Below are 12,136 nucleotides of genomic sequence, written 5' to 3'. Positions count from 1 at the left end.
TTTTAACCCTCTGACATTGTTTCTGGTTCTCTGACTCTTCAATTATTATACTCTGAAAGAGCCTAGTGGAATTTCTATGAAGTCTGTTCAAGCAAATAGCAAAAATTAGAGTAGTGAAAACTAAACATGCCGAGGTATTATAGAACTTTCCTAAATTGCAAGTCTATTTGACGACAAATAATACGCCACCAGAGAGTCATGGTTCTAGAATAATAATTGAATCAAACCTCTGGCCCATTTTCCAACCGGTGATTTCCAGGCTCAGGTGATTATTAGAATCACCAACTGTGCTATAAAAAAATACTGATTTCTGGATTTTCCCTATCGTATATTCTTTTTTTTTTTTTTGATGTTTTTATTTATTTTTGAGAGAGAGTGCACACGTGGGAGTGGGTGAGGGACAGAGAGAGAGGAGGACAGAAGATCTGACACAGGCTCTGTGATGACAGTAGTGAGCCTGATGTGGAGCTCAGACTCAGGAACTGTGAGATCACAACCTGAGCTGAAGTCAGAAACTCAACCAACTGAGCCACCCAGGTGCCCCCTGCCCTATCCTATATTCTTACTGAGTAGGTCTGGAGGGACCCAGGAGTGAGTCAGTCTGTCTGGCTCTCTTTATTAACAGAGCTCCCCTCCTGATCCCACTGATCACCCAGCCAATATTACAAACATTTGTAGTCAGGACCTGATATATTATGCAGAAGTAAATATGAGTATATTTTATAATGGTCTAACGTAAGAACAAAATCATGTTCCCAGACGTTTGCTTTCTGACCGTTTATGTTTTTGTTTTTAATCTCAGTACACCAAGGGATGTCATGGTGGAATTTTCTGTTAATTTATCCCAACACTCCTGTTTATAGCTGCAGAAAAATGTACCTCTATTTGAGGATGTGCTGGAAAAGTGCATATTCTTACCAGTTGTTAAAAGCAGAAAGCATTTGAAAATAGTTAGGATTCTTTTGTGCTAACTCTGCCCTAGACTCAGTCCTGTATTCTTTTGTTGTTGTTGTTTGAAGATGGTATCTCATTTGTTTTGTGAGCTTTGTGTTCTTTACCGCTTTATTTTATTTTATTCACGATAAATATACTTTTTAATCCCTATCCCCCATCTCACACATCCTCCCACCTCCCTCCCCCTTGGTAACTATCAGTTTGTTCTCTAGAGTTGAGTCGGATTCTTGGTTTGCTTTCTCTCTCTTTGCCCCCCATGATTGTTTTGTTTCTTAAATTCCACATACAAAGTGAGATCATAGGGTATTTGTCTTTCTCTGACTCATTTCGCTTAGCATAGTATTCTCTAGCTCCATCCATGTCACTGCATGTGGCAAGATTTCATTCTTCTTTATGGCTGAGTAGTACTCTATTGTATATATATATATACCACCTCTTTTTTATCCATTCATCTACCGATGCCTACTTGGGCTGCTTCCGTATTTGTCAGCCCTAAATTCTTTACAAACATTATCTCCGTTAATCATCACAACTGCCCCCCCCCCCGGTGACAGGTTACAAGGTGAAACAGAATTGCCTAAAGATGAGCGAGGAAGAGGCAGAGGATATTTAAATCCAGATCTGCCTCATTATAAAAGGCCAGCCTCCTAAGCATCGTGCATGACCATCTTCCTCTTCCATGCCGGCCTCTCTTATTGCCTCGCTCAGTTAAATGCAGGTGGAGTGGAAGGGAGGGGGCTCAGCTGCGCTCCCTCTCTTGCTGGCTGTGTGATCTTCATTCGGCAAGTTTTATGAACCTCCTCAGCCATTTTTCGCTTCATCTACAAAAAGAGGGGGTGCTGTAGAAGTTTCAAGATCTTTTCTGTGTTACGGTTTCTCAGTTGCAGTAGTAACACCTGTGGTCCTCTTTCACGGCCTTGAAACTGAATAGTCTAAATGAAGGTTGTTTGTAAAAATCTCAGAATGTCTTTTCGTTTCTAATTGAAAAAAAAAGTTATTTTAATGTTTTTTCTTTTTTTGAGAGACAGAGTGCCTGTGGGGGAGGGGCAGAGAGGGAGGGAGACCGAGAATCCGAAGTGGGCTCCAGGCTCCGAGCCGTGGGCACAGAGCCCGACGCACGGCTCGAACTCACGGATCACGAGATCATGCCCTGAGCCGAAGTCGGACGCTCAACCGACTGAGCCACCCTAGGCGCCCCAGAAATCTCAGAAAGTCTTAAACTAAGAAAGTTTAAAAAAAAATTTTTTTTAACGTTTATTTATTTTTGAGACAGAGAGAGACAGAGCATGAATGGGGGAGGGTCAGAGAGAGAGGGAGACACAGAATCCGAAACAGGCTCCAGGCTCTGAGCAGTCAGCACAGAGCCTGACACGGAGCTTGAACTCACGGACCGCGAGATCATGACCTGAGCCGGAGTCGGACGCTTAACCGACTGAGCCACCCAGGCTCCCCAAACTAAGAAAGTTTTAAATATGCCTTATGAAGGTGACCATGAATAGAAAGGCTATCATATGGCACTTTAAGGGCTTTTTTTTTAAGTGCTTTTTAGATAATGATTTAAGAAGTCTTCGGGGGGGCGCCTGGGTGGCGCAGTCGGTTGAGCGTCCGACTTCAGCCAGGTCACGATCTCGCAGTCCGTGAGTTCGAGCCCCGCGTCGGGCTCTGGGCTGATGGCTCAGAGCCTGGAGCCTGTTTCCGATTCTGTGTCTCCCTCTCTCTCTGCCCCTCCCCCGTTCATGGTCTGTCTCTCTGTGTCCCAAAAATAAATAAACATTGAAAAAAAAAATTAAAAAAAAAAAAAAAAAAAAGAAGTCTTCGGGGACTTGATCCAGCACGGTGACTGCTGAAATGTTGAAGTAGTCGCCCCAGAATGTTCCGAAATAGCGAAGCAATCTCACTCTGGCGGTGTGACACTTCCCGTTCCTGTTGAATCCATCTTAGCGTGCACTCACACGAAGATTGGATAAAATATGCTGAAGCAAATCCAGGGGTGTTTTACGGCATTCTTGTGCTTCCTAAAGAGACAAGGAATTTTAGTCACATAAATTTATTCACCCGGAGCCTTCTTTCATATTACATGTTTGCGTTGAGCTTTTGTGTGAGATGATCCATAGCTGGGTTTTCGCCTTTGGAGAAAGCTGCAAAAAGATAGGAAGGAGAAGGAGCGATTGTTTGGTGCCTGGAAGGAGCTGGTTAAGACGTTATTGGGAATTTTCAGTTTGGTTTATGCTCCTTTTTTCTTTAGATTGCCTTCTGGTTTTTGCAGTCTGCCTACCGAGATCTTAAAGAGCCTGCCATTAGATCATAATTATTTATGTTCTAATGGGATTCCCTTCTCTGGAAATCCATTTCCCATTGTGCTTGGCAGGAGAGGAGGAGGCCACCTACGAAGCTGAAAAGTGATTATGCAGATGAAAACAAGGGAATTTTTGTTCACAGTTTAGGATCAACTGGAATAAAACATAGACAAGTCGGACAATAAATAATCAGAATACGAGCTCAATGACTGACAAAGCTGGATTGGAGATCGTGGCGAATGGGGCTTTCTGTTCTTTCTCTTCCGTGTCCCCACCTCCTACGTGGCAGCAGGTGGAGAGCACACTCTAGAAAGCTGAGTGTGTTCAGAAATGGGAGGCGAGCTGGAGAGTAGGTCGGGTCCACGTCGGAAGAGTCTTGATACCCATGTGGGGTGCATGTGTCCGTGAGTGTGGCACACGAACACATATCCACATTCATACGAACGTGTTGGGTGCAATTACGAGTGTCCCTAACGCCGGCGATATGATCAGTGTCGAGAAGATGCCTTCATCAACTCTTTAAGGAAATTGCCAGAATGTAAAACTTGGATCAGAGATGGCACATAAGTTTTATCTAATCTGGAGCTCGTTGCTGAGCAGTAGATGCCTACCCAAGGCCTATACTTAGGAAAGAAAGGAAAGAAAGGGAAATCTTTGACTGATGGGTCATGCCCACCATGGATACAAGAAGGGACACGGTGTGTTGTGTACAACGTTATTTCCGTTCTCGTAATGGACTGTGTGCACTGCATAGCTTGTGACAGTGTTCGTCTTGCTTGTCCCTCCTTTATTATTGCTTGTGACTAATAGTGAGCTCTAGTACTAAAGCTCTTTAATTTTATTTTTAGGCCTCAGTATGGTGGCAAGTTCTGTCCAGGTTCTAGCCGTATATATCAGCTGTGCAGTATTAACCCTTGCAGTGAAAATAGCTTGGATTTCCGAGCCCAGCAGTGTGCAGAATATAACAGCAAACCTTTCCGTGGATGGTTCTACCAGTGGAAACCCTACACAAAAGTGGAAGGTAATTCGGCCTCTACAAACCTCCAACCAAGATGTCTCTCTGTGGACAGTAATGTGAATGAACACACAGGAGAAATTGCTGCCGGTACAAAAGAGTGTCAGTGTTGACATCATCCCCCAGACCCGTCCTGGCCCAGCTTTCCATTCACGTCCATGAGTTTTGTTTATTTTTCCCTACCTTTTTCTTCACAAGACACCCCTTGTCCCCCCACATCTGCAGCCAAAGGGTTCGTGTATTTGGAATGTACTTATGTTTCTAAACTTACCTTTGGCATGTCAGCAATGAAGTCTCCCAGGGATGTTAATTGAAATTGGTCTGAATTGTCCAGACCAAAAACTCGTGAAATCATATATGCCCCATAGAGACACCATATTCAGCAACTGACATGTCAGATAATTGCACGCTTGGGAAGGCCTATTTGCAGGGTATAAACACACATGCACACACACACTCACACACACACACACACACAGCCATGAATTTAAAATTGTCTCTCTTCTGGGTTCTCAGTACTTATTACTTAAAGTTATGGCTTATATTTTACTTTTTTATATTAAATTGTTTTTATTTTACCTCAGTATCAAAACATTTATTTTAGTCCCACAAATTTAATGCCTTACATACAAATTTAACGTCTTGCCTCCGCAGACTAAGCTGTCACCCTTCTGGTTATTTGCTTTCTCTTACTTCCATTCACTTCCTTTATCAAACCCCAGCCGTCCTCCCTTGAGAAAGGATAACTCTGAACCCCCCAGTGCACACGTGCAGAATGGGGACACAGTGAATTTAGTGACAGTTGGTGGGAAATAAACTGGAGGGATGTAGCTGAGCAAAAGCTCGAGATGAACCTGCGTTACCGGTTACAGTAGAGAAGGGAGCAGAGTCAGAGACAACACACAACACGTAGCAAATCAAAGGAGAGGGTAGTGGCACTTTGCTCAGCACCGGTTCAACCATTGCAGGAGCGCTGACGTGGTCCTGGGTCATGACTGTTTGTCCAAAAGCCCAGGTGGAGATGGACGTGAAGATTCTGAAATCTGTGCCTTGGGAGGAAGCAACGAGCCATCTGTACACGTTTTTTTTTTTTTTTTTTAAATAGAAACTCAGCATTTATGGCGGTGTCCAGGGTTTTAAACTGCACTAAGAGATATGTACAACCTTTATTAATGAGTTTTAAACAGTTTTTGAAAGTTACACTCAATGGTACGCCTCTTTTCGTGTTTTCTGGAATAAACGTGTGCCTGCAAAGTTAGCTTGTCTAAGGGCCATTTCATTTTCTCTTGGCCTTCAGTGATAAAGCTGGGAATACATTCATTTGACAAAGAATTCTCCAGTGGAATAATTTGGAAGCTTGCCAAGGGCAAGAAAAAAGTAACTAGTTACCTACAAAAATTCAGAGATAATCACTAGAAGGGGATTTAGATTTATTTGAAATCGCTTCAGAGGACAGACTTAATTCAAGGGCTAAGAACTTCCTAGACGTAGTACCTCCCCCGGGAGGCCTCTGTGGCCAGCCTGCCCAGAATATCCTTCCTTCTTGTCATCCTCTGAATCCTTAACCTGCTGGATTCTTCATAGCTCTTATTTGTGCATGAGCTTATATTATATAATCACTTTTTCATTATCTCTTTCTCCCCACAAGAATTTACATTCCGTGGGATGAAGCCTTGGTCCATTTTGAGCGTGCTTGTATCTCCAGCATCTGAGAATAGCCCTTGCCACATGCTTGTAACTTCCAGAATGAATGAGCGAAGACATAAATCCCAACTGTCCGTAATGGATGTATCTCCCCTTCATGAGTAGTAGGCTCTCCTTCACTGGAGGCATCCTGCCAGGGACTGAGTTATTATCTAGGAGGGGCTCTGCACACAGGTTCCCGGGGACAGTTAGGTAGAATACATTCAGGAGCTCTCCAGTCCAGCCTTTGAAGATTTATTTTCTCTTGGTTGTGTACTCCCGTGGTTCCCTGTTTCTCACGTATGGCTCTTTCCCCCAGACTCTCTTGTGCTTCCTTTCACTTGCCCTTCTATTCTTTGCTTTGTCTTCTTGGGTATTCCTTGGCCGTTCCCACAATGCGCCTTTCGTTCAAATTCAGTGTTTATGGAACGTGTTTTGTTATCACCCTTTAAATAGGTTCTGTGTCGAGTACATGAGGAGAAAGTTAACCAGCTAATTATTTTTTTACATTTATTTATTTTGAGAGAGAGAGAGAGAGAGAGAGAGAGAGAGAGAGAGAATCCCAAGCAGGCTCCACACTGAAAGCATGGAGCCTGATGTGGGGCTTGAACTCACGAACTGTGAGATCATGACCTGAGTTGAAACCAGGAGTCGGGAGCTTAACTGACTGAGCCACCCAGGTGCCCCAAGCAAATAAATATAACCTGTAAAATAATTTTTAAATTTCTTTTATGTTTTTATTTTATTTTTGAGAGAGAGACAGCACGCGAACAGGGGAGGGGCAGAGAGAGAGGGAAACACAGAATCCGAACACATGGGTGTACATGCATGAATGCACGTGTACGTGGCTTTTAAAAACCTGAATCCCATTTACAGTTCATGTAAAACTGCTTTAACACACAATGTAACTTTTATTGACTCTAAAGTGCCTGGGAAGTTTCTGGTATCACAGGCAAGAAGAAAAAAATTTACGGTGTTTCTACAGAGCTTGCTATCAGAAAGGAATTACGCCAATTTCCCAAATCTGTCAGCACAGAGCCTGATGTGGGGCTCTAACTCACAGACCGTGAGATCATGCCCTGAGCCGAAGTTGGACACAACCAACTGAGCCACCCAGACACCCCACCTGTAAAATCTTTTTTGGTTTCAAAGCTTTTCACTCATTTAATCACAGCCTTACTAAGTAAGGAGACTGCCATTTTATTCACTCACTCACAGATGTTTACTGAGCATTTATGGCACAGGAGCCATTCTGCTAGATGCGGGGGGACAACGTTGACTTAAGCAGGGACCCAGCCTGGGGTCTCTTCTTCTTCTCCTTCTAATGTGTACTTAGAATCAGGAAAGACCGACTCTGATTTAAAGGTCTTGTGACAATTCAGCAGTTTGGGAAGAACAAGGGAAGATTCTAAATAAATGCAGGCAGTCTTTGTCTTCCGGTAGTGAGACTTTTTTCCTGCTTTGTTTCCAGTAGACTAGTTCACAGACTTGCCCAGGAGCTTGTGCGGGGAAAAACAGAACTTTCTAGAGCTTGTCAATTCCTAGGCATGATGGAGAAAAGAAAGGGTTTAGATATGTCTTCCACAATCTCATGTGCAAAAATTAGGAGGTATTTAATAAGGCTATTAAAAGAAATTTCTAGGGGCATCTGGGTGGCTCACTTAAGCATCCAACTCTTGGTTTTGCCTCTCGTCATGATCTCGCGCTCCCTGAGATCGAACCCCTCATTGGGCTCTGCGCCGACAGAATGGAGCCTGCTTGGGATTCTCTCTCCCCGTCTGGCTCTGCCCCTCCCCCACTTGTGTGTGCTCGCATGCTCTCCCTCTGTCTGTCTGTCTGTCTCTCTCTCTCTCTCAAAATACATTAAAAAAAAAAACCCTTAAAATTAAAAAAGAAACTTCTAGGTAAAGGAGAGACTTTTAGCCCACCCACACATCTGCATACTTGGATCACATTAATCTAACTTCTTTCGCATCGAAGTTTGGACTTTGTTCCTGAGAGGTTCTGTGATGCACAGCTATTTGAAAACTGTTTACACGTTTGTTGTGCAGCTGTCGTCAGGGCTTTCGTGTGCTGTCGCCCACGCAGTCTCCTGTGAGAAATGTCATCTGGCCGTGCTGGCCAAGAAGAACGATTTGTATTTGGGAAATTGGCATAATTCCTTTCCGATAGCAAGAGCTCTGTAGAAACACAGTAAATTTTTTTTTCTTCTTGCCTGTGATACCAGAAACTTCCCAGGCACTTTAGAGTCAATAAAAGTTACATTTTTTGGCCTTTAGGTTCAGTTTGTTTCCTCCTCATTTTTATGACATGGTTATTCTCTGTATGTTTTATAAACATGAACCATATGTCTTTTTTGTTGTTGTTGTTCCCCAAAGTGCCTAAACTTTTTTCTCAATAAATATCTAAAGTAATCCATGTCTTAAGTCAAGGTCAGCAAACAATGGCTTGAGGGACAAATCTGACCTGTTTTCTTTTTTTTTAAATAAAGTTTTATTGGAACACAGAAACACTCCTCCATTTTTATATCGTCCATAGTGGACCCTAAGTCCTGGAAAGCCTGAGATACTTGCTAACCGACGAGGGTAGCTGTACAACCCACCCATCACGTGTATTGTGGCTCTGACCAAGGATTAGAAAAATAAAATGGTTGTGTGTGAAAGCAGTTTTACATGAATTGTAAACGGGATTCAGGTTTTTAAAAGCCACGTATACGTACATTCGTGCGTGCACACCCATACCCACATACAAAATCGTAACATTGACCATTTCAGTCACGGTCGCTTTCTAAATAAATGTAATGTACCCTTTTTGGTCATCATGTCATTTTCCGGTGATTTCCTCCTGATCACGTCCTGTCCTGCTGTCTTTGCTTCTAGAGGCAGATCGATGTAAACTGTACTGCAAGGCTGAGAACTTTGAATTTTTTTTCGCAATGTCTGGCAAGGTGAAAGACGGAACTCCTTGCTCCCCAAACAAACACGACGTTTGTATTGATGGGATCTGTGAAGTAAGCGAACGTTTCTACTTTGGGACGTGTGGTCACGCTTGTGTTTCCTCATACCAAACGTGTACCGTGAGAAGTGGTACAAGAGATTCTGTGTCTGGAGAATAGGTGGCCTAGGGACAAGGGCTCTGTTGGCAAATCGGAACTGAGGACTGTCTCCAATGTCCCCACTTACTCTCTGCGAGACCCCGTCAGACGTTCTTAGTTCCTTCCTCTTCACTCCGTCCCCACGTGTATGCAATGGAGATGATGACATACCTTGCTACACCCAGTAGTCGCAACAATTAAATAAGAATATAGATAATAGTAAACTTGCCCAGCATGTTTGCTGAGTATGTTTGTTATGTGGTTAGAGCCCCACAGATGTGTTATGAAACAGTACTCGTATTTACGGCCAGTTAGTCTGCCTTTTAATTCCATCGTGAGCCTCTGTGTGTGTGTGTGTGTGTGTGTGTGTGTGTGTGTGTGTGTGTTCGTTCTTTGGGGGGATTGTGTGGGGAGGGGTGGGGGTCATGCAGGTGGCCCAGCATTGTTATGTTTCAGCAGCAGAGCTCACTTGCCAGTGACTTTTTATTCCAGTTTTCCAAATGAAGAGACTCAGCAAGCTTTAGATGAGTTCTAGAACTTCCCTAGTCCTACCTCTGGTTAAGGCAGAGGAAGGATTGGAACCCCCGGTCAAACTTGAGACTCTGCTTTTAACCCTAAAACTGTACTCGCTTTCTGATTTTCTTAAGAGAGAAAAACAGGGACCCATGTACATACGTCTTGGTTATTCTTACCCACGGGCTTTTCTGATCCTTGATTTTCGCACTTTATCTATTTATTTATTTTTGTCACAGCCAGTGGGATGCGACCATGAACTGGGCTCTAACGCAGTTTTGGACGCGTGTGGTGTTTGCAAAGGGGATAATTCAACTTGCAAGTTTTATAAAGGCCTGTACCTCAACCAGCACAAGGCAAATGGTAAGAGACGCCTGCTGTTTCGTGGCTGTGGCTTTGCCGCTGGGCACGTTTGAGTCAAGCTGGGTATGGTCGAGCCATGCACCAGCTCGCCTGACATACAGAGGACGATGTCTCAGACACGTGGCAAGGACAGCAGAGGATGGGTGGTTTCTCGGGGCGAGGGGTTCGGCCAACACGTCCGACTCAGAGGCGTGTCACACAGATGCCTTTCTACCTGGCAGTCCGTCCCACGTTCTCCCCGCCTTTGTTACACAAAGGACTCCTTTTGAAGCTTCCGATTCAGGATGTGACCCCTGAGCCGCACTCACAACGTTACATGAATACCCGAAGCACTTCTCCAAATGAATCTTGAGTAAAATGAAACACAGAGTGCTCTGTCCCGAACATCACTACCTTCTCCCAGGTAGATGGAAAATAGAAAGCGTTCTTGGATTTGGTGGCCTTGGTTGTTCTGGAAAGGAGAAGAGCGTCCCTGCTGTCCACACACACGTGCTTGGGGAAGGAACATACGCTTTCTCTCTGGTGTTCCTTCCCCTGGGAAAATGACATCACTGATGGTTTGCACTTCGTAGAGCGGGAATGAATGTGTGCTCGTGGTGCCCCCGCCCCGCTCTAGAAGAGTGGACATCACCACATCTCTGAGCATCTTGGCCCCGTTGCTGCAGTGTGCAACGTGGAAAACAGCAATGTTCTGTTCTTCCCGTTTAGAATATTATCCTGTAGTCACCGTGCCAGCGGGGGCCCGAAGCATCGAGGTCCAGGAGCTACAGCCCTCCGCTGGTTACCTGGCAGTCAGAAGCCTCGGTCAGAAGTATTACCTCACGGGGGGCTGGAGCATCGACTGGCCTGGGGAATTCACCTTCGCTGGGACCGTGTTTGAGTACCAGCGGGCCTTCAACCACCCGGAACGTCTGTATGCGCCAGGACCTACCAACGAGACTCTGGTCTTTGAAGTAAGCCCCTTCTGTTTGTTCAGTTCTCCGTGCCTCTCACTGTGTTGGTAGTGATGGCCCGCTCTGAGCTAGCTCGAGGAACGCCCCTTCTCGTGCAGATCTGTTTCCTCGTGAGCCAACTCGCAGAGTGCCAAGAGGAACAGACAGCAGCTCGTATTTTGGCAAAGAGGGTGGGAATCTGATGGGTCTCCAAGACAGGGCGTTGGTTTTCACATTGAGGTGCCAGCTTCTCAGCCCTGCGCTTGACCGCCATGAACGTTAGGGAGTAGAGGAGGAATGCCCTTGAGATAATCCCATGTTGTCTGTATCTGCCGTTTGGATAAGCCTCTTGCCCCTATTCACCGCATAGGTCCACTGGCCTAGGAGGTGGAATGATCTAGTGGAAAGAACACTTGCCTGAATGCCAAGAAAGTTTTTTTTATAGCTAGTTTTGCGGTGTATTTATTTTTGAGAGAGAGAGAGAGAGAGAGAGTTGAAGGGAGGGGCAGAGAGAGAGAGGGAGACGCTGAATCCAAAGCAGACTTCAAGCTCCGAGCGTCAGCACGGAGCCTGACGCGGGGCTGGAACTCACAAACCGTAACTCATGACCTAAGCGGAAGTCAGACACTTCACCGACTGAGCCGACCCAGGCGCCCCTGCCAAGAAGGTTTTAATCCCAACAAACCACCTTACTTTGGTAGGCTGTTATTTCCTTAGAGGTAAGAGAAAAACAGTGGATGGATAAAAATCATTTCTTAAAGATTATAAGAAATCTCTTCGAGAGATTTGGGGGCGCCTGGGTGGCTCAGTCACTTAAGCTTCTGACTCTTGACTTCAGCTCAGATCATGATCTCATGGTTCTGTGGGTTCAAGGCCTGTGTCCCGCTCTGCACTAACAGCACAGAACCTGCTTGGGATTCTCTGTCTCTCTCTCTCTGCCTCTTTCCATCTCTCTCTCTCTCTCTCTCTCTCTCTCTCTCTCTCAAAAAGAAAGAAATAAACATTAAAAATAGAGATTTGGACATCTCTCAAGAGCAGGGAACTCACGGCCTCAGTAGATGCTTGAGTTTGCACCATGGTTCTAGATGGTGACCATGATTATTAATTCACTAAAATTCCTATTATCTTGTCACTTGAAATACTAGGTCCTGTCACCTCTGTCTGTGTGGTGGGAGGTCCCTCAGAGATCTCGCATCACCTGCTCAGAGAAAAGCTGTAGTTAGGAAAGCGTCTTCCAACCCTCTCAGCTCTTGGATTTCAGACACGAGAGCATGAAGTCTACATT

At 44.8% G+C, this 12,136-nt stretch overlaps 1 protein-coding gene across 1 annotated transcript in view; it reads left to right on the top strand.

Annotated features, from left to right (window-relative positions):
* The window catches only part of ADAMTS18 (ADAM metallopeptidase with thrombospondin type 1 motif 18), a 141,915-nt gene that overhangs the window by 91,169 nt on the left and 38,610 nt on the right, over positions 1-12,136 (top strand). Inside the window, exons 13-16 of the mRNA XM_045440120.1 lie at positions 4,100-4,272; positions 8,829-8,959; positions 9,796-9,919; positions 10,628-10,872. Coding sequence (XP_045296076.1) covers positions 4,100-4,272; positions 8,829-8,959; positions 9,796-9,919; positions 10,628-10,872 — 673 coding nt within the window. The remainder of the gene's footprint in view (positions 1-4,099; positions 4,273-8,828; positions 8,960-9,795; positions 9,920-10,627; positions 10,873-12,136) is intronic.

Source organism: Leopardus geoffroyi, chromosome E2 (assembly GCF_018350155.1).
Source record: "Leopardus geoffroyi isolate Oge1 chromosome E2, O.geoffroyi_Oge1_pat1.0, whole genome shotgun sequence".
In the NCBI taxonomy this organism is placed as follows: Eukaryota; Metazoa; Chordata; class Mammalia; order Carnivora; family Felidae; genus Leopardus; species Leopardus geoffroyi.
The sequence above is the reverse complement of the archived record's forward strand: the minus strand, read 5'-3'. Positions and strand labels throughout refer to the sequence as shown.